Source organism: Netta rufina (assembly GCF_964035555.1).
Source record: "Netta rufina genome assembly, chromosome: 17".
NCBI classification, from domain to species: domain Eukaryota; kingdom Metazoa; phylum Chordata; class Aves; order Anseriformes; family Anatidae; genus Netta; species Netta rufina.
In genome coordinates, this window is record NC_140141.1 from 6,808,218 (window position 1) to 6,835,033 (window position 26,816).

The following is a 26,816-nucleotide window of genomic DNA, read 5'->3' on the forward strand; positions in this document are numbered from 1 at the left end:
ATGAATTTTTGTTCAGGAAGACTATGAATTCACTGTCATATTGTTCTATCCCATAGATTTTATAATATTACTCATCCATCAACTGGGTAGAGACATAGTAATTTATGTACTCTAAGGCTAGTAATACCGAGTCCTTGCTGAGATCCAATAACCATGATCCATTTCACAACAGAGACAGTGCGGTCTGCCTGAATGTACTGATGAGTTGTGTTTTATGTTCTTTCTGGGAAGGTAACGGTAGATGTGCTAATAATTAGAATTGTTTGAGTGTCTTTCTGATTTAGGTGTCAACTGAAGAAATTAATGTCAGATATTGTCGTATGTTACCGACGTGATAGTCAAAACAGGCATAATAAATATATGCATGTATAAATTACAAGATTATATGTAGGTTTAACATACAGACAGGCATAATCTGTAAGTTTAATATATCTAAGCCTTTCAAGTAGCAACAGTTTGTAAAAGTTTGTTTAAAATGCTATCCTGCAAGGTCAGTAGTCTTTTTATTTTTCTTCTATTTGATGCAGTGACGCTATGGTGTGTGTTTGGTGTTGTTTTGTTTTTTTTTAAACAGAGGGAAGGATTAAAGCGTAGTAGGATGTTCTGTACACCTCTCAGCAACACTTCATGGAGTTTCCAAGTTAGGAATTAGTGGCTTTTGACACCCTTGAGCTAAAGGGTATCTGTCTCTGAAGCGCCTCAGATTTCCAGTTGGTTGACCATAAACGATTTTTCTTTCCCTCTTGAACAATGCGGTAAACTTTTCTGCAAGTTATTGTACCCTGTCAGTCATCTTGGCTTTGAATCTTGGGGTGATGAAGATGTGGGAGGCAACAGCTGAACCGGAAAGAATGCTTTGTAATTTCCCTGAGTCAGAAAGCTAAATCCAGCATTTCAGACCAGCAAGCAGTGTGCCAGGAGGAATAAATCTCTTTTGCTATGTCCTGAATCCCTTTACCCACTCCTAATAACTTCATCAGCCAAAAACAAAGCAGAGCAGAGTCTGTGAAATCTAATGAGTTAAGACCTGTTCAGGCATATTTGCTGGGAATCACTGATCATGATGATTTAAGAAGAAGGGTAGTGGAGAGTCTGTAACTACATCTTTTATTCCCATTAGTTTTGATTGTGTGAAGTTACCGTATAATTGCACCATTTGTCTGAATGATCTTTTTTGCTCCTTGCTAGGTTACTGTCATCGTATTCAATAAAAGCCTGTGAATTATATGTCCCATATACATGCCTGTGAATGGTCAGTATAATGTGCATAGCAGATCACCAGAGCATGACACTGCACTTAATGATCTCTTTCCATTTTCAGTATAAAACTAAGATTCAGGATACATCTATAGCTAAAATTTGTTTAGACTGGGATTTGGATTTTGTTTTCCTTTGTTTTTTATGCAGTGGTTTTAACAGTAAGATCACATGGCTAAAAAATTAGGCAATTTTTTCTTTTGTTTTTCACACTTTGAATATTCTTATGCATATGATGACTATGATTGACATAAAATAAAACATTTATGTGCCTGGCTCATGAGAGTTACGGTAGGCTTATTTTTGCTGGATTCTGATTTCATTCAAAACAGGATGGCTTTCGTGGAAGACCAAGCTTTTGTAGGTTCTTTTTTTGTTGTATTTTCTTCTTTATGTATCTCAGAGTATTTTATAGTCATAGGTCAATAGAATTCCAGAAAGACATAGTACAAAAGCAGTATGGTTTAAAAAAAAAAAAAAAAGAAAGAAAAGGTCAGGTTTATATACTTTGCTTTCTTCAATCTTAAATTTGACATTATTAAATTGAGTGGTCACCCTGACTAGCCAGGAAGTACCTTGTGATATTTGTGAATGAATGTGTATTCGTCCCTTACCAGAGGGAAAGCTACACAAACCCTTGACAGTTGTATGTTGCAATTAGGAAGGTCCTGTGTAAGTACTCTATATCCATTCTCTGAATGAAGTATTTTTGACATCCGTAAATATCTGGTTAATATTTCCAATGTTCAGCTCTCTTGCACATGAATCCATAACAATCCCTTTAGCATTTTGCTAAAATGGATGCTTCAGTTCTGTAAGATGTTGGAGGTTTCTGCATGACTACTGTCATTAGGACCAAGTGCTTATGATTAGGCACGGCTTTTACTGTTTCACCAGAATCTTATAAAGAAAACCATCTGGAAAACAAGCTAAGTTTTTTGTTAACAACAACAAAAAAGTATTGAGGCAATTTTACAAGTGGAATATACTTGTTGGATGGACATGATTAAATCAAATTTATGATTCACAGAAGCGTATCTCCAGCCCACTGACAACAAATCAGAATTCACCATTATAACTTGCCTCTATAGAACCAAACAGCTTCCTCTTTCAGTTGTTTGCTCTGTTAAGTTTTAAGGAAAACAAACAAACAAAAAAACACCACCACCAAAACAAGACAAAGCACAGCCTAATACTACTTTCTAATACCGAAAGAAATAAAATGAAGTAAAACAAACCTCTGTCAGTAAAGCCTTACGATTAATAATTGTCTCATCTGTTTGTAATCCTAAATACCATGTTATGCCTGGAGCCAACAGCTGTCCCTAGTTCTCCACTACACAAGAGATGTTCATGCATTGAACTAGTGCTTTTATGAATTTTTGATTGTTGTCTATCATTTATTCTCCTCCCAATGCTTTCTTTGTGAACTCCTTGAGCACTTTTAACTAAATTCGATGACAAGCATGGAATTTTTCAAGGAGATTAAGTAAAATTATATGGAGGGCAACGGCTGAGTAGAAAGATAAAAGGCCTGAATTAACCACCCCAGTAAAAGAAGGCTGCAGTTTGGGCTTACTGGTTACCTCTTCTGTTTGGTGGTAGAGCTGGCGTGTACTCTTAGCTGGTGGCGAGCCCTGGGGAAGGGCTAAGGGAGGTGACTTTGAGAGTGTGGTGGGGCAAACTGGAGGGTCAGAGGGTCAGAGAAGAATGGCAGGGGTGGTGGGGTGGGCACAAAGAGCCTGGAGGAAGGCTGTGAGATATCCAGGACACTGAGCTCCACAGTTTGGTGAGAAACTGTATTTTATGTATAAATTGTTTAATATTGTGCTTTAATTCATCTTTTAACAAAATTTTAGGTGTTCTAAATATGCTTATAGTGCAGTTTTCTGTAGGTGACAGGAGACAGCAAGTGGATCTCAATAAACGAAGACAATTTAAAAGAAATAAAACAAAGCAAGAAAACAAAACTTGTTGGTATGAAGCTGGATTCAGCAGCTGTAGGGGACTGACTAATCCTCTACTGGGGCTGATCAGTCCTCAGTGCTTGCTCTGAGAAGCAAGCTGGCTTCTGCTTCCCAAGGGATGTCATCCCCAAGTCCCATGTTTCTACAAATACTGCTGGAACAGCAGCTATCTGGGAAATGAGAAATCACAATACAGGGTATTCAATAAAAGCAAGTGAGCACTTTTTGTGCTTCTACCCACAAGGACATTATCTGCCCCTGCCTGCAACTCACCTGCCCCATTTCTTCCACAGAACCTGCAGTGGGCCCGCGACGTGCTGCTGGGCAGCACTGTCCCCTGGCAGCAGCTGAAGCACATGCCTGCACAGGGCCTCTTCTGCGAGAGGAACAAGACGAATTTCTTCAATGTAAGTTTATACCATTGATAAACAGATCTTTACTTTCTCAGCCATTGTTTTAACACCTGTTTCTCATTTGAAAGGCTTGCAAAAGGCTGTAAAATTCAGCAAAGGCACATTAAATGAGCCACACAATCAGCGAAAGGAAAACTAGAGTTCTATTATGGAGATATTTTTTGCTTGGGTTTTTTCCTCTTGGAGGGAAACACATTAGAGGGTTTATTTCTGATGAGCTTGAAAACACAGGAAGGCGTCAATGCTTCCCAGTTACATATCATTTACCATATAATTGGTGCTTGAGACCTTTATAAAATTTATAATTCTGTTCGTCTAAATCATGCTGCTGTTTAATCTTTCTCAGCTGGACTAGTAGTTCTCTTAAACTAGTTGCCCTAAGAAATGTCAGGATTTGGAAGGAGTTTCCTTGTATTCAGCTTCTGTAGTATGGCTCAGCAGAAAGTTTTTCCAAGTCACATAGTAGAAGCAACACTGTCTTGTAGGCTGTCCCTGTGTCTGTGATACCTTTTAGGCCACAGGATTGTCTGTGCCCCTCTCAGTAACATGGGACACAATACTTTCAATACTTAGATGAGCGCTTATTAAATTCCCTGCTGTGACTGAGACTTAAGTGCATTGCTGTTGTCTTCAGTATCTTCGGCTTCTCTGTGATATGTTCTAGTTTTTTGTGCCTTCTCTTTCATGAATGAATTCTGTAGCTGTTTTGTGGCTTATGATGTGTGAGAAGGACCTAGAGATGTTTTGTTTCTTTCTGGATGATGTATATGTGATATGGTTGCCCATGACTACAGTGACAGAATTTAGTCTCTGCTTCCCCATCCAGTGCTATGTCCTAGCTCTGTTTTAATATCGTAATTCTTCTGTGTTGCTTTTTATTATTTTGTATCTGTTAACATCTGTCTTCATCTTTGTTGTATGTTGTATTAATTAGTACTTCTGTGCATACTTCTCGGTAAGTATACAGTTAGTGCTTTCCTCTGATTATAATCCCTCAGCTGGGCTGAACAGCCAAGGAACACTGACTGGTTCAAAATTGTGTCATGGATCTGTTTGCAAAAAGAGCGATGTCCTTCCATCTTTCTGGAAACAAGTCTTGATTAACCAATACCATCAGCCTGGCAGGGTGTAGACCAAAAAATTGTGACCTGATTGATGATTACAGGGCTTTGTTCTGGTTATTTCCCTTTAATACTTGTCTGCATTCTCCCTTAAGAATCCTGCAGTGTGATTAACTCTTCAAGCTGGTGAATGCCTTGGCTGTGGTCCAGCTAACCAAGTATCCTCATAGATGTTAATGAAATTATTCAGCATGCTTAAAGTCAAGTGTGCGCTTTGCATGATCAAAGCCGACTTGTTCATCATCGCAGGGTTAAGCGTCAAGAGCATCCTGTATTTTCATGTATGGAGATGTGCAGTGGGCAACTGAGCAACATGGATAAGGGAATATTTCTACTTGAAAATGGGAATTACCACATTCAGAGAGATCACTGGCTGACCTAAATCGTGTCTAGTGTCTGAATGCTAATGCCAGATAATTTAATTGAAAGGTAGATTCCATTGTATCCCTAGGTGGATGTTCTCCAGTGTTGTTTTATAAAACAAGCATTCCTTACTTCACATATTGATCCTTTTGTATGCTGAAGGATGGAAAGTGCTTGTATAGATACTGGATAGCTGTGTAATAATTCTGTTTTGTAAAACAACAACTTAATTTGCATAATTTAGTGTTATTAATTTTATTTAATAACAAATTAAACACTTTGAAATAAAAGGTAATCTTAATGAAAGGTATATGCTTGTACTGTCCCAGCAATACTGTTAGAACAGGGAGCAGATGTGTGAGAATGATGACCTCAGCTTGGATTTAGGTTTGCCAACAGAGGAGGACAATGTTAGTCTGCAGTCATCCAGGTAGAACACTGCCTCCAGGCTGGAGACGTTTCAGTTTGGGTCTCAAACATTCCAGTGCATCTCAGCTGTGATGACATTGTAACCACAGAGTGCCTCAGATGGACAAAACTACTTGTGGAGGCCTTTGTAAATCTTTGCTAATGTCCTGACTTATTCCTGCAGGCATGTAGGTTAGACTCGCTGCTAGCAGGTACAATATACATGATAAGCTAAGCATGATTAAATATTTGGTGATGTCATTTTCTACCAGCTATATTTTCAAAATTCTCTTCAAGTAGCACTCTGTGTAGAACGTGTGGCAGTAATCCAGTACAGATGACACAAACATAGCATGGTGAGAAAATCCAGATCCAAGAGAGAAATGGCTACAAGTACCATGGAAAAAAAAAAAAAAAAAAGCCTGTTAGTGCCTCTAACGTTCCAGAATTGGACAAACCGAAATCTGTGAACAGCTTGGAAAAAACCTCTCTGCCACTGCATTGATTTTGTCTGGGTTAAACCTCAGCTAACTAGCTTGTTCTCATGCAGAGCTCCTAGCCAGGCAGCGGGTAAGCACATGGGCTGCACCATCTGGGTCAGCGCTCAGAATGCAGACTCGTGTGTCATCCCTTGCGTACAGATGGTGTACAGCCCACTGTCCCAGCTAGTGTCTTCACAGAGAGTCAGGTGATAAAGCAGAACTCTGTGGAGCTCTATGCAAGTAAGCAACTACATGTAATCTCAGAAATTAAATGGCCAACCTTAAGATTTCCTAAACTTGGTAATGCCCTCTGGGGTAATTTCAACAAAAACACTTTGCTGAGGGTGTTTGTTTACTTCCACATAACATGCTTGGTTTTGTTTTTGAGAACCCTTTAGCCTGTGGTAGAAAAGAATTAATGTCTGAGTGGCTTTCTGTATATATTTTACCGTTGAAATACCTTTTTCCTGTGGAGCAAGTAGCGATAGTTTTTAATCTTTTGTACAGAAGATTCAGGGTTGTTGAAATTATAGCTGACTCAGTTTTACAAGTACAAACAACAGTGGGCAAGGGAGAAAGCTGAGCAGCTCAAAGACAAGTAGGGACTGTGCCAGCCGGTTCCTCCCAGACGTTTTATAAATCATGCATACTCCTAGTAGAATTATTTATGAAATGTTTATGAGAGCACTGTATGAAAAGAAAGAAACCTGGGTAAAGCTGCCTCCCGTTAAATTTTACTGGGGTTTTGCAGGTCTGAATCTGTGTGTCACAGTCTGTTGGCTAATTTGTTAACTGTCACTCAGCTGCGTCTGAAATCTCTTTGAATTTATTTTTTGCTGTCTTCAGAATGAGCAAAAAAGGCACATTTTGCTTAGCCCTGGTTTCCTCATCTGGCATATTAGGAGAGTGTCAGGATGCAGAGAACTCGCCTTTCTATGTTTTATGTAAAGCATGCTCACTGTGTTGTTGTACTTTGCTGCTTCCCAAACAGAAGAGAACAGCCCTGATGTTCTAGGGTCGGTGCAGTGATTGTTGCAGTTAGACTTGCAGGAGTTTTAGCAGTGTTTCCATAAATGAATGTCCAAGTCTTTTTTGTTGTACTTTTCTCTGGAACCTGTGTATAAAGGTTTGCTCCAGCTTTCCTCTTCTATGTGTGTGTATGTGTGTAAATATATAGCAAGACTCTTCTTGTTTTAATTTAGAGGGCTCCAGAATGGTTTCTATAGTAACTAAATTAGAAATTAATTCACCGGAGAAAAAAACAAACATAACATGGCTTTATATAGTAGGGTACTTTTTTTATTTATTCAGATTTCATAGCACTATTAATAAAACAAAGTTAAACTTTGTGCGCAGATGATGGGTATTCATCAGTCTGTGGGTGGGTGGTGATTGTGGAAGAAGCATTTTGATGGTTGGGCTCGGTGTTTCAGTAACTTCTCCATATGGCTTAATGTACAGTATTTGTATTTTCCTGGCATGCTTTCCTGTAATAAAGGTCTTGATGTCCATCTTTGGTAACTGGTCCCCATGTAAGGTATATATGGAAACCATGCATGTGCACAATTTTACTATAATGCAGACATTCGTGTGCATTAAGCCTTGCAGGGCTGCAAACCGGTAAGGCTAATTGCTCTATTTTAAATTCCAGAAGAAATGCAGTATTTTTATTCACTTCTGTATCCCCAAAGCTCTTTGTTCTGTGGTCTGAGTGAGCAGGGTCAAAGTAAGGTAGCATCCACTGGGAGCCAGAAGCTGAGAGAGAGCAGTGGTTTAACTTTAATTGCCATTGTCCTGCTGGGTGAGAGCAGACGCTGCAGTAGACGTGTGCTGTACAGAGCTGCAAGATCTGGATGCTAAGCAGCTGAAGAATAAAGCCTTAAAGTTTGATACTGCAAGTTTCTAGGGGCAGGGCAATAACCAGCGGGCACATTGTTAATTTCTTGTAGCAGTTTCTTTCCCAGGCTGTGTTCTGGGGGTTACATCTCTGTCTTTCCAGAGGAAAATTGATTCTGCAAAGTGAGCAAGCTGCAAGGACTGACTCTGTTTTGGAGTTCTGTACAACTCGAGCCATGTGGGCGAATTTAAGATGTAGGAAATAGAGATTTCATAATAGCCTTCAATATAAAATCATGGAGGAAAAGTTGATCAGGATTATTGGAGGGGAAAAAAAAAAAAGGCAACATGCCTCAGCTTTCCTAGAAGCTGGGAAGTTCTATCAAGGAAGTTTCATTGTATGCCTCAGTTGTTTGTGTATCTTCCCTTAGTCGTATATTACTGGTCACTGTCAGAAATATGGCACTCAGTATATGGGCTTTTCTTTTGATCTGATGCAGACCTTCTTTTGTTTTTAACCTAGCTCCTGAAGTATGACCTCAGCATTAATTTATATTCCCATAACTTGAATTAAAATACAACATTTGCTACAGAATTTAATGCCTGTTGCCTGTGTGATGTGATAGAGATAACTGTGTGTATATCATCCAAGGGAAGAGTGAAATCTGTTAGGGTGCTCTCCATTATGAAATGAAATCCGTTCGGTCTCCCAGGCATTGTTCTATCCAGCCTGAGTTTGCTACTGATATTGACCTGAGGGACACCAATGGGCCAAGGGCAGCTCTCCAAGGCTGATTGTGGAGCTTGACTGGAGCCTCAGGTTGCTTGTTTCTTACTGTGCATTGGAAAACCCTGAAACTGGAGGCAACAGCTGACTCAAATCACTGGCCCAGAACTTTAACTGCTCTGCTTTCCTTCCTGTCCTTGGCTGGTGATAGATCTGGGTTACTCTTCTCCTGCTCATCAGTTGTGTGTGTGTCTTTTCAGTTGGCAAGTGTGCTTCCAGCTCCTAGACATCTGCTGTGTGGAAAATGAGTCTCCTTAAGAGAACTGGTACCGTTTGAATTAGATTGGGAGGAAAGGGAAGGAACTTGAAGAAATGTACCATGCATCCATGTGAGTTGAGACTGTGCCTCAGCATGGTGGGATTTTGTGCCCAGTTATTTATGGGGGCTGTAGGAAAATTTATCATTATATTTGAGCTTATTTGTGATTGCTTGCAATTTTTTGAAAAAATGTTGGTCTTTTTAGCACTTCTAACACCTCATGTGAGTATGAGAAGATGCCGGTTCAGTTTTTTAGAAGTCACAAGTGACATGCCAGAAATCACAAGGTCTTAGTTACTTGATTTTGCTTGTCTTGCTTCTGAGTGTTTTGGATGCCATTTTTAGTGTTTTGTGTGTCATTTTTATGCAACCACAAGGAAACACATCATACAGGAATCGAGGTTTAATTTTAAAAAACTTTTTTTGATTCCAGCAGCTAGCTAACACTCTAATTAGAGTTAGTACCATTTAATAGGTGCTATACAGAAAAAGTGTCTAGAAAAGACGACCTCCACCATTAACACTGACCTTCTATACAGCTGGATAAAATGAAATAATGATAGTATAACAACAACAGATATTAATAGTACAATATATTTATTCTTCTTTATGGGGTGGGCAGATAGAGATATCTGGTTAAAGGATGGATAAGTCCCTATGTACTTTAAAAGACGGAGTTGTTCTTAATCTTTTCAGGAGATGGCCGTATTCTATCTGTGCAATATCTGTTTTCACTCTGCAGGCCCTAATACACCCTAAGGGAGAGTTTTTCTACTCTGTACAAGTGCCGTTCAGTAAATGCAAATTCTTAATGCCAGCTTTCTGCTGATTATGAAGTATTCAGATGTTAAGTTCAGTAAAAGACACACAGTTTCTTCCCCTGCTAGGAGAGCCAGCTACTTGATGAAATGGTTGACAAGTTAGAAACGAGGACTGTCAGCAGTGCCCTGGAGTGCTGTTAGCAGACTCAGTGCTGCAGGGAAGCTTTGCTGTGAAGGTGCTCGTGTGAGCCAGGGCTGCTGGGCTCAGCCAGCACCCCTCCCTAAGACGAGACAACTGGTGGCCTTGCTGTACCGTGCTGGGGATGCAGATGAGCCACCATGCTGCCTGCCCAGCTTGCTTCCCCTGAAATTTTAACAAGTACTTCATTGCTTTGCCTGCATTCCTGCCTAATGTCATTACAAAGCTATTGTTCTTCAGCTGCGTGAGAAAACCATTTCTGGTGTGGGTGAGGAGATATTTGTGTAGAAAGCTTCCTCGGAGTAAATAAATAAACCCTCCAGGAGTCCCTTCTGAAGCAAACAATTCCATAATCCTATGACTTAATTTGTAAATGAAATCAGCTATATAAATGGCAGTTGTTTTGTCATTATGGTAGAAGCTAAAGTGTGGAAGATGGAAGAGTGAAACCAAATCGGTGTTTTTCCCATCCTTTGTTCCTTGATTTTCTTCCTTTTTGGTCTTTGTTAGTTTCCTCAGTTTTCCTTCAGGGTACCCTCTGGGGAGCAGTACCATGGCACAGAAGTGGACGCTCAGTTCTGAGCACTGGTTGTTTGAATGTCCACTGAATCACAAGGTAGAGGAACTCGTGCTAACAAATCATTGTGCAGGTGCAGGAAGGCATGTTTGTATCAGTTAAATATGATTCATATTTGTGAGGTTATTTTTGCATCAAGCCTATAAACTTTTTTTAATGAAAGCTTGGATTTCATATAGTTTCATTAATTAAAATGCATAATGAGGTGGCAACCTACCCTTTTCTGAGACTAGGACTGAAAGTCAATTTTGTAAAGTGTCTGTGTGGAAGAAAATCACTGTTTTCTCTTACTCTTTTTAAAATTTACTGTTGTTATTGTCTATATCAAAAGCAGGCAGATCTTTTCTACGTAGAAAAGGTACCTTTTAGAAAATCGACATTTTAGTCAAATAAGCATATTAATTTCCTTTTTTTTTTTTTTTTTTTTTTTTGTCTAGCATGACAGATGGGTTCTACTGGGGAAGGGGAGAGTGCGAAACTGATACTAGTTGCCTCCATAACGAGAGTTAAGATTTCACAATTTCTTTTCTGACAGTTGTTCTGCCAGTAGCTAGCCATTTTCCTTCTTTCCCCCATGTTTTTTTTTTCAGTTGTAAAGTTAATGTGATTCTACTCATACGCCTCCTACCCAGATTTTCTAACATTTTAATTGGAAGAATGCTTTTAGTGGGTGCAAAGGAGTATTTTCTCTTGTTCTCTCTTGCTTGCTCTTCTGCGTGCTCGCTCTCTCTTGTGCTATCTTAATACCAACTCTGCAAACAAAGGTAAGCAAAGAGTTAACTGTGCAAGTGAAACTTTCATAGTGATTGGACTAAGACCAGAAAGCCAGTAAGCAATGAAGTCTTAAAGTTGCCTATAAAAAGCTAGATAACTTTTTCAACCTCTGCCCAACATGTTATTTACAGTTCTTCACTCCATCCTCTTGGAAAAACAGAACTCATCAGTGAAAAATGTCCGTCGTTCACAAGGTTTTCTGTCTCAATATATACACACTGTTCTTTCTGGCTAGCTTTGCAGGCTTCCAAAACCTCGCTAGCACAGATGCCGATAAATCTAAATCCCTGGAGATACAGGCACGGGGTTTTAAACTGTCGTTTGTGCCAGTGGATATTAAACAGGGTGGGTTTCTTGTTTTTTGTTTTTTGTTTTTCCTATTTTGTTTCCCTAGGAAAAGTTTCCTTTACTGACTAGATGAATTTTTAGACGAAGGTGAGCTGGAAAACAAACAACCCTGAAAAAGTGAAGACAGGGCTTTATAGCAGAGCAGTTGTCGTGGAGGTTGTAGTGTGTTACAGGACATAAAGCAGTTAGTTTTTAAGCTGGGTCTTAAAAGTTTAACAGCAACCATTTTACCCTGTCTAAACAGCATTTGAAGGGTGGGTGCTGGTTTGCTGGGATAATGTGTGATGAGTGTCCTTTTACATATGTGCAAGGAATAAATCCATAATTTGATTTTGCCATCTGTCAGCTTTGTATCAGATATGGATGGGAGAGTGACCTTTAGACGCTAACAGGGTTCGTTTTAAAGTAGTGCTAGGTTCTTTCCCTTAAAAGAAATATATATATGTATGTATTAAAAAATCTATTGAGGATTTATAAATACAGTAGGACATGTAAAAAAGAGTTTTAAGGCAATGAACCATGAAAGGTCTTTAAAATGCATGGTTTTATATGTCTAATACCTGCTTATTAGACTAGTTCTTGTGGCTTCTTACTGTCAGTCATTTATCCTACTTTTATCATAGAAATAAATGGCAAGAACTGTTATTCCAGTGTAGACCACCACATAAACAAAACAAAGCAAACAAAAGCAGAAAACAGTAAATTAGGAATTTTAGAAGCAAACCTAAGACACAGAATTTTAAGTTTAGTTAGCTGGCGTTGGTGTTTTACTTTTCCCAAATTCTTACAGCCTGGTACTGAAAGGTTTCTTCTAAGTCCTGTTACTATTGAAGTGTAAAGTTCGCACAACAGTGCTGAAAATAATGTGTGTGTGTCTGAAGTCACACCTCAGTTTTTTAAAAACCCTTTCCTTTTGTTCTAAAACAGATACATTAAATGTATTGCCAGGATCAAAACCTTCTCAAACAGAGCAATTTTCTAAAACACCGCTTGCTTAGGTGAAGCTCTGTATGACATATCCAAGATGAAGTGTGTTTTTTCCACTGTGTGTTTCTGATGAGCTCTTTCTGCCAGTTGTATGTTAAGAGAATTCTGTGGCATTAATCAATGCAATTTTCTCTACTGCTTCCGTATCTTTCATTTTGAAGATGTTCCCGGGGCTGCTGTTGCGGTAGATGTCAGTTCTGTATCTGATCTTGCTCAGTACAGCACTTGCCTGTTCCATATTCCAGATATTGCAGTGAGGTTTTTTCATTCCTGTATCTTGCCTGTATAAAAAGACCAACCTTACTGTGAAGGTTAAAGGAGCCAAATGGCAGTAAGAGAATGCAAAACCAGCCACAAGGAGATGTACAGCTCAGTAACATTCTAAAACTTACAGTGATTTATTACAACTTTCATTGCACATTAATAGTGAAAGTAGATTTTTATTTTTTTTTTATTAAAGCAGCATATGTCATGAGAAATATTCCTGGAATTAAAGCTCTCGGCAGAAGGATCTGAGTGTTTTTCATGGCCACACATTGCCTCAGTGTAAAAACGAAAACAGGAGAGTGTGGGATGAGAGCAGTGATACAAGTCTGTGTGTATGTCTCTGCAAGTGGAGAGTATTTATAGATAAATATTTTAAATTTAATGGATACAGCAGGATAAAACTGGCCAAATTAAAAGGTTAAGATGGAGGCGAAGAAGTAAGATGGCAGACTATGATAGGTAAGGACATGTTTTGTCATTCTGCAGTAGTTAGTGCATGAACTGTTCGTGAGCTGACTGCAGTACCACTGTGCAGAGCTGAGATGAAGAGTTTGAAGCAGGAGTTATCTGAGTAACAGTACTCCGTCTTTGGCAAAATTCCTCAAGTTAGAGGAGTAAAAATCTTGAATATTGTGTAGTGTATTATTATTCCAGACTCTTTGGCTCCTGTGGAGGAGGTAGGATTTCCTGGCATAACATGAACACTTTTTGGTGTTTGCATGATAGCTAATATGTAAACCTGCAAGTGTTGAGCACTTAAACGAGATGTCTCATTCTCCTAAAGGTGTTAAAAGAAAATGTGATTGGACGGGTGACTGAAAGTAACGATGTCCATGGTGCCCAGTGTTCTAGCTTGCTCCCCTGAGCACCCAAATATGTGGCTGTGATCCAACAGGGGAAGCTCCTGCAAGAGCTTGAGTGAAAAATAACTTATTTCCAGGAGCTTTATGACCTTTGTTCATTTCAGCTGACTTCACCTCCACACATTTGATTACTCGCCTCCTGTCAAGAAGCAGTTTCACAAATTTGGCTTTTATGAAGTTGTTTGGTTTTGCTGTTCATACTTTTTTTTTTTTTTTTTTTAAGCTTAAAGGAAGCAAACTCAAAAAAAAAAAAAAAAAAAAAAGTGCAAAGCTTTCAGTTGAAGCGCTTCCTAAAAGCTGTCCAGAATGAGCTGCAGAATTTGCTGGCTATCTGGTTTGACAGAGAATAAAAAATCAAAAATTGAAAACTCGTGCCAGGTCATTTTCAATTTAAATCTTTATCGCTTCATAACCACTCCCTGTGTGTATATTCAAAGGATACCAGCACTTACACTATGATGTACTGCTTAGTAGGCTGGAACTAGTGTGAGTCATTAAATTAATTGCATTTTCGTAAGTATTCAGATGTTTGAGATAATTTAATGAGCTTGTTATAACAGCTTAAATGATTTCTCTTTATGCATACCTAGTTTGTTCCTTCTGACAGACTGCTCAAAGGGTTTAAGAGGATGTGGTGGTTTTTCTTGTTTGTTTTTGCATTCACCGTATAACTATCAAATACAATATTTCAGGGTCACTGGGCTCCGCTTATTCTAGTGATACTGATTCTTAAGTAACTGATTATTTCCAGTGGGAAATATTTGGTCAAATTTGAAGATAGGCCATTGTGCTGTCACCTTTAATGTCTGTTTAGCTCATCTGTGGAGAAGTGTGTAGCTCTCCCAAACTCTGTGACACTTTAAGGCTATTCTTCTGGTATACCAAAGCTGGGGCTTTCCATGTGAATGCAGTGCGGTGATTTCAAAAGCATTTTCTTTGTCACATAAGAGAAAGTACTCATAATAGGAGCGTAAAGAAAACATTAAGATATAAAAGTTTTAGAAACTGATGAAAATTGAAATTAACAATAGCGACTTTCTTTTTTTGTGTCAGAGTTGATAGGAGTGAAAAAGTAAGCAACTTTGGCTCAGGGAAAAAGAAAGATGAGAGATTTAGAAACAGTTGCAGTTCTACTATTATATTACTTGTAACTCAGGTAAGGACATGTTCCTTTTGAACCAGGTGGATCGATTTCCAAGCATAGCTTTAAGGTAGCCTGTTCTGCAGTCATGGCTGCAGTAACATAGCCATCGTATTTTTAAAGATAAACCAAGGAACAGTGTTTAAAACCAGGATTTTCAAAAGAAGGTTTTTGTGGGTTTTTTTTATTCTTTTGTGTGTGTGTGTGTGTGTGTGTGTGTGCATCTAACTTGAGAGGTGTATTAGTGTTCAACGCTTCCTATGATTGATTACCTTCTAATTTCAGTTTGGGGTTCCCACAAGAAGCCCTCGCATTTAAACAAAAACTCTGAAGCTTTCAGTGATTAGCTTCACTATCCAAAATTGGTGTCAAATTAATTTCGGAAGCATGAAGAGTAACGTTTGATTGGCACATTCATTCCATGTTCATTCTTTCTTTGCACAAATCTTGAAGTAAACATGCTGCATCTCTGTCACACCTTCTGTAATGAGATGTTCTTGCTGCTTTGCTTTTTTTCTTCATTTGAAGTAAATGAATATCCATCAGTTAGTGCCACATACAGGAGTTACTCTCTAGAGTTTGCCCCCATAGTTCTTGTGGTCGTTGTATGAAGATTTCTTTACACCTTAACCTTTTAACAATATTAACCTAAAATAATCATATAGAAAGAATCAAGAAATGTTTCACCTTTTCATAACTGGTCTGCAGTCCTTGAGCACAGTGGATCCGTATTTGTATCCCAGAAAGGAAATACATCGTTCTCCACTGGGAGAAGAAACCCCAAACCAGAAAAATGCTTTGTCATCAGCATCAAACAGGGTTTCTGCAGGCAGTGAATTCTTGTCTTGCAGGGATCAAACAGGAGCAAAGACTTCTTGAATTTTACTCTGCATGTGTATGCATGTTTACCTGTAGTTTAGGGAAAAGAACAGTTAAAATGTGAAAGAACAAATAGACTTTCTAAGGGGAGAAAGAAAAACTATTTTGAAAGTCACTAGGCAGTAAAGCTAGTCTTAATAGGAAAAGAAGTGTTATCTTGAGCAATAGCTAGCTGTCTGAAGGACTTAATCCTACTCCTGTGACTGACTGAATTCCAAAACTAAGATTTTAGTGGGAAGATAGTAACATAATGAGATTATAATGTACTTTAAGTGTCCTGTTAGTTTATTCACATGTCTTATAGACGTATCAAAGTTAAAGAGAATTAAATAATACTTCTGAAGTCCAGTTACAGCTATTTCCAATCGCAGAGAAAGGAGTAGAAATAGCTTCAAGACTAATTTGCTATGCTTCTCCACTGATGAGGGGCTGCACAGCAAATGTGTTCGACGTGGAGGAGTCTAATGGCTCTTGATTAGAAAATGGGTTTGGGTTTTCAGCATTGGTAGGCTGGGATGCAGAATTTCATGTCAAGAAATTTCCAAAAAAGAGTCTTGACTGCTTTTGAGATCATCAGTATCTGGCTGAGTAATTTTGGAAAGTCCATTCCCATGCTGAAATTCAGAAATACCAACATTGTCATAAAAGCCATGATTTCAGCTTGCGCCACCTGGCACCCAGGCACTTGGAAAGCAAAAAGGTTTGAATTAGGGAAGAAACGAGAAGACCAGACAGGAAGGACTTAACTGCCTTAGATACTTCATGTCCAGAGAGTTTTCAGCCTAGGATTTAGGCAGTCATGGTTGACGCTGCTGAGAAACTGTGGGAGAGAAGGGAAGAATCATTTTAAAAAGGAGGGAGGGCTTCTTCTTTGTAAATTAGGAATCAGTGAGTATTGCTTGCCTAAAATCTTTGCTAGAAAGTAGTATATTCTGGGCACAGCATTACTGTGACAATGTGGGTAGTAAACCGTTCACATGTAGGCCTATTTTCTGGGTTATTTTGTCACTGTCTTTTCAATATGTCACTCTTCTTCCTTCAAAATCTGACAAGTCTCTGCTTGCTTTTTTGTGAATAATTGAGCCAGAATAAAATTTCCTGCCTCTGTATGTTCTCAGATCAATAAGGTAAAGCAAAGCAAAGTGTCTTTCTTCCTGAACACTTCCATCTGAGAGCTGTCTTCAATGGCAGCCTGGAGCTAACAAAATGAAAGGCCCACCAGGAGATGAGTCTGAATCTGAAGTCTTTGAAGCATGTGGACAGCAAGGTGAAGATGGCAAGATGACATACCACAGATTTCTGTTATAAAGCTCCTTTCAGTTTCTCTTATTCCTGTTGCTACCTTTTGACATATTTTCCATTTGCATTTTTTCTTTCTTACATTTACCCTCTTAACAGCAGCTTAAATGTAATGTGTGGACAAGTAGTCAGGTAGCTGAGTGTTTGGGTTTTTTTTGGTCTCCTGTTTTGTCTCCTGGCTTTTGCTTTTGTTTTGTCTGGCTTTTTGTTTTGTTTTTGGTTTTGTTTTTTCTCCTGCTCCAAGGCAAAACAACATGTGGTCCATATTAAATCCCCCAAATTAAACCTTCACCCATAGAAGTTCCTGTTTGTTAGAGGAGATTCTAGTTCGTCAGATGAGGTATAAAATGATATCAAATTGGTTAAAATGTTCTTTTACAAAGCTCTCATTTTCAAGTAGCAGTAGTAATTGTCAAAAAAGGATCAAATCACCCTTAGTCATTGAATATCAAAAAGGCACAGCTTTTGAAAAGGTACAAGTCTTTTGAAGGCCCAGGTTTGACACTTGCTGGTCCAAGTTTCTCTTTGAGATTCAAAGGGAAGTAAAATAAGTTCTTATCCAAGAAATATAAAGCTGCATATAAACAGGAGATAATCTTTGGGTAACAAAGTTGGTATATTTTCAAGGAAATGTGAAAAACATTTTTCTTCCCTCCCTTTGCCTCTGTCTTTCTGCTATCTGCTGCTCACTGTGCAGGTTTGATTTCGGTGCAGGTGTATTGCTGTTTTCAGTGACAGCAGCCAGTTCTGCTGCTCTGCAGTAGTGGTCTCTCTGTAGTAGTCCCAGCACTTTTGTTAAAGAGAAATTGGCCTTGAAAATAATTACATAATACCATAACAGTCACTGCTTTGGATTAGACTGGTTTTTAGGCAAATACTCTGATCTGGTAGCTATTGTTACCCGACTGTTTGCAAGAAGATTAAAAAAAATCTGGTTTAAAGGAAGCAAATCCTGCTGCTGAAGGAAGAATGTTTTAGAGTTCCTGAAGGACTTTTGTTGCCCTGAAAGCTGGCGATTACCTTTCTCTCTGCAAGAAAAAAAAAGTCATCTCCGAGTCAAAACAATATCCTACTTCCTTTAAAACAAAAGATGAAATGTAGTCTTCCAAAGTGGAAATAGAGTTCACGCAAGGATATACAATGCGTATCCTCTGAAGAAAAGCACTTAAAAGTGGAACAGAATTTCAAATATACACACACCTTAACAAACCTGTATGCTGTGTTTGCATGGAGAGCTAGCATCTTTGTCTACAGTGCATAGAGGTCTGCAGTATTTCTGGACATCTATTATTCACCCCAGAACATTTCATCAAGAAATACCAGTGTACAAGAGTTAAAAATGCTTAAAAGTTGAAAATCACTTTCCTCTAGCTTGTAGTATCGTGGCACTGGAAAGCACATGCTAGAGTTCATATCCCAGTAGGTGATTCAGGCTGAGATCTTCCTCAAACTTGCTTTGATTGTTGTTGATTTAAAGATACAGAAGATTTTAAAACAAACAAAATATTTGATGAAATGAAACTCTCAAAGAAGGAAATATATTTAAATATAACTTGGTCACTTGTAATGGTCTGGAGTAGTTCTCTGCTCTTTTCCTTTCTCCTTGTAAATAACTAAAATGAGTTTAAGACATGGTCGCTGAGGATTAACAATTGCACCTAGAATGATTGTTCTTTCTTGTAGACTGTTTGCTGAACTGAAAGTATTCATTATGAGCATTTATTTTCAAAAGGACAAATGTTAAGTCATCTTGTTGACTCTGGGCATGTTTCAAGTTCCCTGTAATTGCTCTGTCATTCTTTTTCCCCATCCATCTTTCTTGCCAAAATGCATAAAGCCACGCTGTTCTGTTCCTCCATCACCCAAATTAAGCATAAAAAGCAGGAGCTGTTAGCTGTTCATGCAGCCCTCATTTGCAGTGTCTCCCAAGTCATTAATTAAGAAAAGTCATAAATTAGGAAAATACCATATCATCTTTCACCCCTAATCAGCCAGAAGTCTTGAATAGCATGTCCCAAATGCTGTGCTGTGTAAAAATAATTAATGAAAAGGCCTTTGATATTACATAGTGTGAAGTCTGAAGCAGGAATGTGGGCGTAGTGGTGCCAGCCATCTTCTGCAGCAGCCATTTCACCAGCGAGCCCGGAGCAGGCTGCGATGGGAGCAGAGCTGCATAAGCAAGAGCTGGAGCTAAGAGGTGTGCTCATGGGTGGACCTGAATGACTCCAGGTTATTGCTGGCCTGAGCACCCAACGTTAGCTCCCTTTTGGCGAATGCCAAGTAAATCATTTCATCCGCTTTTTGCCACACGACTACTGGATTTATGGCATCTCTGTAATGTATCCCCGAGATCTAGAAGGTGTTGAAGTCCCATCGTATGTTGCTGGTTCCCATTTGTGGAAGGGACCAATACTGCCACTTATGCTTCACTGAGCCTCTATTTTTTAATGTTAGGTTACTGAATTTGAATGCTCTTTCTTAATAGCACCCTAAGTCACAGACACCTACACGTGGAAATAGTGCAAAATTCATTCTGCTCGTGATAGTTCAGACAGATGGATGTGTGATGAGGCGGTGCACAAGGCAAACCTAGCAGATTTCATGGTGATTGATAGAAATGCTGATTGACGGGGAAGCAGATAGGAAACTTTGGGAATTGGACAGAATTTAAGATAATCTGTGGTGAAAAATATATCTTTCTAAACTTCTGAGAGGCAAACTTGTTTCTTTAATTGAAGTTGGTGATAAACCTTTACTGAATAATTTTTCTGTACAAAAGCAACAATAAATCAGACATATAATGAATATTCCACCTAATGATTTTTTAAAAGTTTTGCTTGTTTGTAAAGCAGTTTGAAATCTAGGAGCTAAGCATTCATGTTTACCTTTTATCATCACTTAAAGATGTTTGTGTTCTTGCTGCTTTTATGGTACTATGACTGTTCATTGCAACAGCCAGAGTATTAATTAGAAAACAAAATTCTTACACTGCCGTGCTTATGGCTTAAAGGCATTTAGCTGTTCAGGGTTGTTATATGACATAATTTCCAATCTAGTGAACACCCAGTCCTTGGGCTATTAACTTTAAACATTTTAAGATGCATTTAATTCCAGGTACAACAACTACTTAATCTACATAAATACATAGCAAAAAAGCTCCAGTGCAATAGAGGGGATAGGAGCTCTGCTGCTAACACTGACTAACGGAGCAGATTAAAAATTGCAGGTCAAAAAAAAGCTGCTTTGCATTAATACATAGAAAGTAAGTATTCATTTCAATGCTGTAAGTTCTGTATTTAAAACATTATTCAGTCAAAAGATGAAAGGTTAATGGATTTTTGAAGTGTTAGTGCCAGACAGCATTGTTAGTATGGCGTGGGTTACTGCCTGTGGTGGCAAGATGTACGAGGTGGTGAGGACATGGGTTAGTCATGGTGTGGCACTGTCCACAGCGGAATTTTAGCATCAAAACCAAAATGCTGGCTTTTACTGTGTAAGTGAAGAGAGACGGTGTCGTTCATTAATGTAATTTATGAAAGATAAATTAGATAAGTCAGTGAGTCTTCAGCTTCTTTAAGGATTCTGTTAAGCGTAAATGTGTATTAGATAAATGAGAAGGGGCCAGGTATGTGGGGTTTTCAGTGAGAAGCTTAGAATTGATGCCATGTGGAAAGAGAAACATAAAATTGACTAAAAAGTGGCTGAAACGCTAAGAAAGGGGAGATATTAGCAACTGCCTGCTGCACAGCATGCAGGGACTTCGGCAGTGGCGGAGCGGGTTGTTAGACCTGGGCTGTTAGTGAACAGGACCGAGTTCAGCAAGGTAGGGAGTTCAAAGCAGGTGTCCCAGGAGCGAGGGGAGGATGAGGATGTCCCGTTAGGGCTGTGGCGATGAAGGCAGGGGGGAAGCAGAGCAGAGTCAGGCCGGGCCGCAAAGCCCTGCCCGGGGCTGAGGAGGGGGCGCGGGGCCGGGCGGGCGGCGGGAGCCTGAGGGGAAAGAGGGGCCGGGGGGGGCAGCACCTGAGGGGAAGGCGGCACGGGGGGAGCTGAGGCGGGGGGAAAGGGCTGGGGAGGGAAAAGGGGCCGCGGCCTGCGCTGGGCCTGGCTCCTGCGGGCGGAGCGAGGGGAAAGGGGCTGAGGGGGGACAAAGGGGGCCGATAGGGGCTGGGGGGGGGCTGAGGCGGCCCCAGCAGGGCCGTGCAGGTGGGCGAGGGGCGGCGGCTTCGCCGGCAGCAGCTGTTCGTGCCCCCCCACACCCCGCCCCGGCCGCAAGGCGGGCTGCAGAGAAAGGGGAGGAAAAAAAAAAAGAGAGAAAAGAAAAAAAAAAAAAAAAAAAAAAGCGGCGGCAGCAGGAAATCTGAGGTCGGCGGTTTCCAGAGGCTGGCCTCGCTCCGGTGCGAGAGGAAGCGCGGGGCGGGGGCCGCGCAGTCAGGTGGGGGCGCGGGGGCGGCGCGGCCGGGGGGGGCCGGGCCGGGGAAGTTCGGCGGAGCCAGCCCGCAGCCTCGGGAATGGTGAGTGCGGGGGCGGCCGCCTCCTCCTCCTCCTCCTCCTCCTCCTCTCCGGGCAGCCGGGGACCGCGGCGGGGCCGGCCCCGGTGATGCCCCGGGGGCCGGCGGGCAGGCGGTGGGAGCGCGGCCCTGTGCCCCGCCTCGGGCCGGCAGCCGCAGTAAGTTGGCTCGCCACGAGCCGCGGGGAGTCGCTCGCCTCCGCTCCCCCGAGGGCGGCCGGCAGCGAGAGGAGGGGAATTCCTCGCCCCCTCGGGGCTGCCGGAGGGGCCGGGGAAAAAACCCCGGAGCAATGGGAACGGGGGAGCCGGGAGAAGTTTGGCCTGGGAGGCGAAGGGCTGAGGGGTTCCCGGTGCCTTCTTCAGGGTTTCGCGGTCTCTTTCTTCTGCCCCCCTCGCTGGGGTGAATTATTTCGCATCCTCGCTTTCGGTGCAGCCTTCAAGGGACGCTTTGGCGTTGGAAGACTCAAGAGGTGGTAGGTCTGTAGGAATCGCGTCTGGCACGGAGCGAGCCAGCTGCGATCCGTGCTGTGCACTCTGCTGGGCAGCCTCTGCCAGCCGGGCTCACGCTGGAGATTCCCCTTCGTACCGCTGACCTGACGAGAGCCTGTTGTTCAGTATCTATTTTGCATGAGCTACTATTGCCGTAGCACTCGCTGCTTCATTCAGCTAAACGGAGAGGATAAGAGGATTCCAATTTAATTAGCAGTTTGTTGAAACCGGTCAGCTTTGTCTAGTCACATGTTTATAATTTGAGAACGTATGTCTTAATTGCAGTAAATTCTGATGTGCATAAGCCCGTGCCACGCGCTGTTTGCGGCATTGGCTGTGGCAGCTTCATGTTTCTGGTTTTTTAATTTACTGCAGCATGTGTTTATTTGTGCAACGGCAGATTTTTGTGTGTGCCACGGGTAATTTGCATGAAGCAGATCTAGGAATTAAAGCATATGCTGTGGAGGTTTTTATTTCCCTGGAAGCTGCAGGATGTGTCTTTTGTATTGGAGCATATTCAGGTTGACATCTTGAATCCCCAGAAACATAGTTGGTTTCAGTAACGTGACTTTTGTGTGTTTTTAGCATCTGTATCAGAGCCTGATATGCTCTAAATAAATGTTGAGTCCTCTCTCCTCCTCCTGAGTAATTAATCAGGTTGTTCTCAAACAAATCATTCCTATCTCACAATATCCCTGAAATCAAACCCCAGCGGACTCTACACTCTCTTCTGCCTAGCTAACTGAGTCACTGCTATGCCTTGTGCTGGACTAAGCTATTGTAATAATGCTGCTGGTTGAATATTGAAGATCCCTTGTGTATATTGTGATTTGCATTATTGTAAATAGGGTAATTGAATTACAGCTTCCCTGCGATGTCATGTTCCTCTGGTGTTATCAGGGATCTGCGACTTTAGTTGGGGTGCTAGGCAGATGGCTGCCTAAATGTTTACTTGAATTAGACATTTCCACCAACTCTTACAATTGGATAGAGAACTTGTTTACTTTTCCCCCAGGGCCAAGGGAGCCCTGGGAGTCTTTGAAAGCACAACAACATTAGATGCTAACCTTAAAAAAAAAGTAAAAGCTTGATAACAGAGTTAATGAAATTCTCTTTTGTTATATGAATTCCTCTATTAGAGGAGAAAAGATATTCTGAGGTTAGCTATGGGGTGCATAACAGTAAGAGAATTTTTTGCCTTTTATAGCAGTCAGGACTTGTTCAGAGCCTCCACTTGCTGGACAGAGAAGGGAAGTGTTCTAGGGACGCTGCTGTAGTGGGGGGAGAAGAGATGGTGAAATGTGAGTTATCTGTCAGCTCCTAATAACTTCATTTGAAGCTCTTAATTGGTGAGGATGAAATGTGCAAACTCCCGTAGAGCTGACGTTGTTTGAGAGGAGTATGCATTCCCCAAGAGCTGACACCCTTTTACCACTGCCTATGTCTCTTTCCAGTTCCTAGTCACTCACACAGGGTGTTTGTTTTCTGTTACCTGTTTTAAATAAGCTGCTTCCTGTCCTCAACTTCAGCTCACAGCCTGAAATCCAGGATGTGTACTTTTGTCATTCCGATGCCAGTATGAAACCTTAGACAGAACTGTGACATTCAAATATGAATCAAGCCAAGTATTTGCAAACACGTATCTTTATAAAACTGGCATTTAAAGAAAAGGGGTAGGGATCTCTAGTCAGGTCTTAGGGGATTTTGATTTGAGATTTAAAGGCTTTCTCACTAGTTTCTAGTGTCATTTTACCCTGTCAGAACATTTGAAGTGTTTAAATTTTTGTTCATTTTTTTTTCCCTTTTTCAACATAGATGAAAGGTGCAAGTATTCCTCTGTGCTTCCAGATTGTGTGGATATACCAAAATGCCACCTGGTGATGGAACATGCCATTCTTGTTGTTTTCCAGCAAGCCTTTAGAGTTTAAAAGCTAATAGTAAACAGTTGAGTATAATCTTGTTAGTACAATTACTGATGTGTTTGGCATTTGGTATTTTCTTCTAGTTGAGAGCACTTATTTATATTCACAGTATTAAAAAAATATTGACAGTTCATTACATTCCAATATGCAGTTCTCTTTCTTTTGTAAATCATTTCACAGCCTGTTCAGTGAAACTTATTAACATTTTCTGTAATCTCAACTTGTTCCTAAATAAGCTACAAACTCCCACCTATGTATATTTTGAAGGCTGTAGCTCGTAAGCTACTACACAAGTCTGGTCATAACTACTCTATAACAAAAATTTGCTATAGCATCACCAGTACCAAACCACGGGCAGTCATTACTCTGTTTTGTTATGCCACCTCTTAATGATGGCATGGCTCTTGCTTGCAGTATGTACCATACACTAGATCTGCTTGGGTTTGTGTTGCATCACCTCAGAAGTGTTCTTGAGAGGCAGAGTAACCACCTTCTCATGCTCACCAGGTCAGTTGCGAAAAGCTATGCCCAACAGATTATGGAGAAGTGTCCCCCAAAGTTCGATGACTTGGCTGACATGGTCTGAGATAAGAGATACCCATGTCTGAAACAATGCATCTTAGTCAAAAGGTACCAATAAGGAGAATGTTTCTAGGTAATTTAACGTTAGTGAAAGTGAAATTAAGCTGAAGGCTATTCTCTACTAGGTAAGTAATTATCACTTGATCTGTATTCTGTGGGTTGCCACATAGTACTGCTTTAGAGGGTTTTCTCTTTTCGAAGACTGTGATGGAAACCAGTAGAAAGTCTCCTCCGGACCTTTGAATTTATGTTCCCTCAGACTTAAAGATCTCTTTCAGCAGGGTCCCCTAGCGCCATATTGTTCCCATGGTTTGGTGCTGACAAGAAGGAGCAGGTCAGGTGCCTGACCAGTACTTTTTTTTTTTTCTGAAGTGCTTGTGTTTTTCTCTGTAGTACTGAGCTAACCTGATATGCTCTAGTTTTTGGTATTATTTGAGATTTTTGAGTCTAACTTGTCAATATATTTGTAAAACGTACAGATGGATGTTGCTACTTTTCCTAAGCATTGTATGAATATGCTGAAGTATTTTTCAAACAGTTGAATTTTGTAGCTTCTCATCGTGGTATTTCAGTGTGTCATTACACAGAAGAGAGTCTAAAAGCTGGGAGACACTGTGCTGTCAGTGCAGAGATTCTGGATGTCAGCTGCAGGAGTTAAGCATTTTGTTTGCTTGCAAGGAAGGGATGTGGGAATGAAGAGCAATTTTTGTTGGCATAAAAATGTGAATGTCTTGGTAGCTGAACTTTTTAGCACTCTGACAACGTAGTTTAAAATTCTCAGTATCCATTGAGTCTTGTATTAAGGACTCACTAGACTATTAAAAGAATTGTCACTTACGCTTTGTGTACTGGGTACCCAGTAACAGTCATGTCTAGAACTTGGATGTTTCAGTAAGTGAGTAGGTGAATATGTGTTTCTTCAAATCGTGTGAAATCCTCCAAGCCTTCTGAAATACCAAAGGCGTCATCCTGTACAAGGAGACCCTCACTGCAGTGCTTCAGCATTAAGGATCTCCGAGGAGCTCATAATTTGCCATTAACAACGTGCTGAGTCTCGGCGATTAGCGTCCCACTCAATGTTATGAAGTTTGTGTCCTCTTTTGCTTGTAGTGTCATGTATAACTCACTAGACGATGAAAGTGAATCAATCCAGGCTGTTGGGAGAAAGACACCGTTAGGTACCTACCTGTAAGAATAGTGTCTGAGATTTAGCATTTTTCCTTTGCTGCACACCTCCACTCACCTTGAAAATCAGCTGATGTTCTTATGAAAAATCTGTTGTCTTTTGCCTGTAGCAGCTGCTTTGCTCTTGGTCGGTTCCACAGATTGCATCATTCTCCACATCTTTTTGAACATCTGTCCAATGTTTAACTTGCTTTTGCATTTAAGCATTACCCTGTTGTTATTCTCAGGGGAGTGGAGAGGCTACCTTTTGGAGAGAGGCATTTGAGACTTAGCTCCAGACTTCTACTATTCTGTCCCTGGATTATATTGCTGATTATTATTTTTAATCTCTCTTCATTCCTAGACTTTGTTGTGCCGTGCTACTCTTGCATTCATTTAAGGCCGAATGTTGTCAGAACAATGCACCAGGTTCACAGACTCAGGGTGTTACCACGGGTAGCAAAGTTGGTTGTTCTGTGGCCTGAAGCCATTTCTGAGGTACAGATAAAGGCTGTTCACATTAGTTTGAGGTAACTCTCCTTTCCCCAGTTACAATCTAACGCCCGTTAAAGTGCATGTCAGCTAATAGCTGTTTACTTTGTAACCTCTAGGGAGATGGGGACAGTCACTCTAGTGACAGCAGTGTACAGGTCTAGGTGATAATCTCAGTCCTGAAACTTCCCATCTCCCTGTTTGGAACTGGGGAACTGCCAGCTTCTTCCAGCCTTGTGTCAGCCCCAGTTTTCTTCTGGTTCTGCAGCAGCTCCTTTAGGAAGAAGAATGAATAGGGACTTGACCTCAGCATGCTACTGATAGAGACCAGAACCACCTGTAGACTTGCCAGTTGGGGTTTGTCGCCCCTAATATTTGTCTTTTATGACCTGTTCCTCCAGACATCTTTTACAAACAGTGAAGACAGTTGTTCCTAGAGTGTAGCTCATCTCATCCTAAGCTAGAGCCTACAATAGCTCAGGTAAGCCACACACCCCCAGATGCCTTTTTCTCTCTGTAAAAGGTTTCAAGGCAATATAGCCATGTACATTTGACAATATCATAGACATCTGAAGTTAGATTAAATTAATCCCATGTGCTGTTGAAAAATGGGAGTTTGATAATGTCTGCAGGGGACTAATGCAGGAGCTTGCCCCCTTCCAGGGAGATGGA

The 26,816-nt window shown here is 40.7% G+C and overlaps 1 protein-coding gene across 5 annotated transcripts in view; it reads left to right on the top strand.

Moving 5' to 3' along the window:
• CABIN1 (calcineurin binding protein 1) overlaps positions 1 to 26,816 on the top strand; it is a 109,084-nt gene that overhangs the window by 42,557 nt on the left and 39,711 nt on the right. For all 5 annotated transcript variants that reach the window (XM_084297506.1, XM_084297509.1, XM_084297508.1 and 2 more), the window contains exon 31: positions 3,518 to 3,631. In XM_084297506.1, the coding sequence (XP_084153632.1) occupies positions 3,518 to 3,631 (114 nt within the window). The remainder of the gene's footprint in view (positions 1 to 3,517; positions 3,632 to 26,816) is intronic.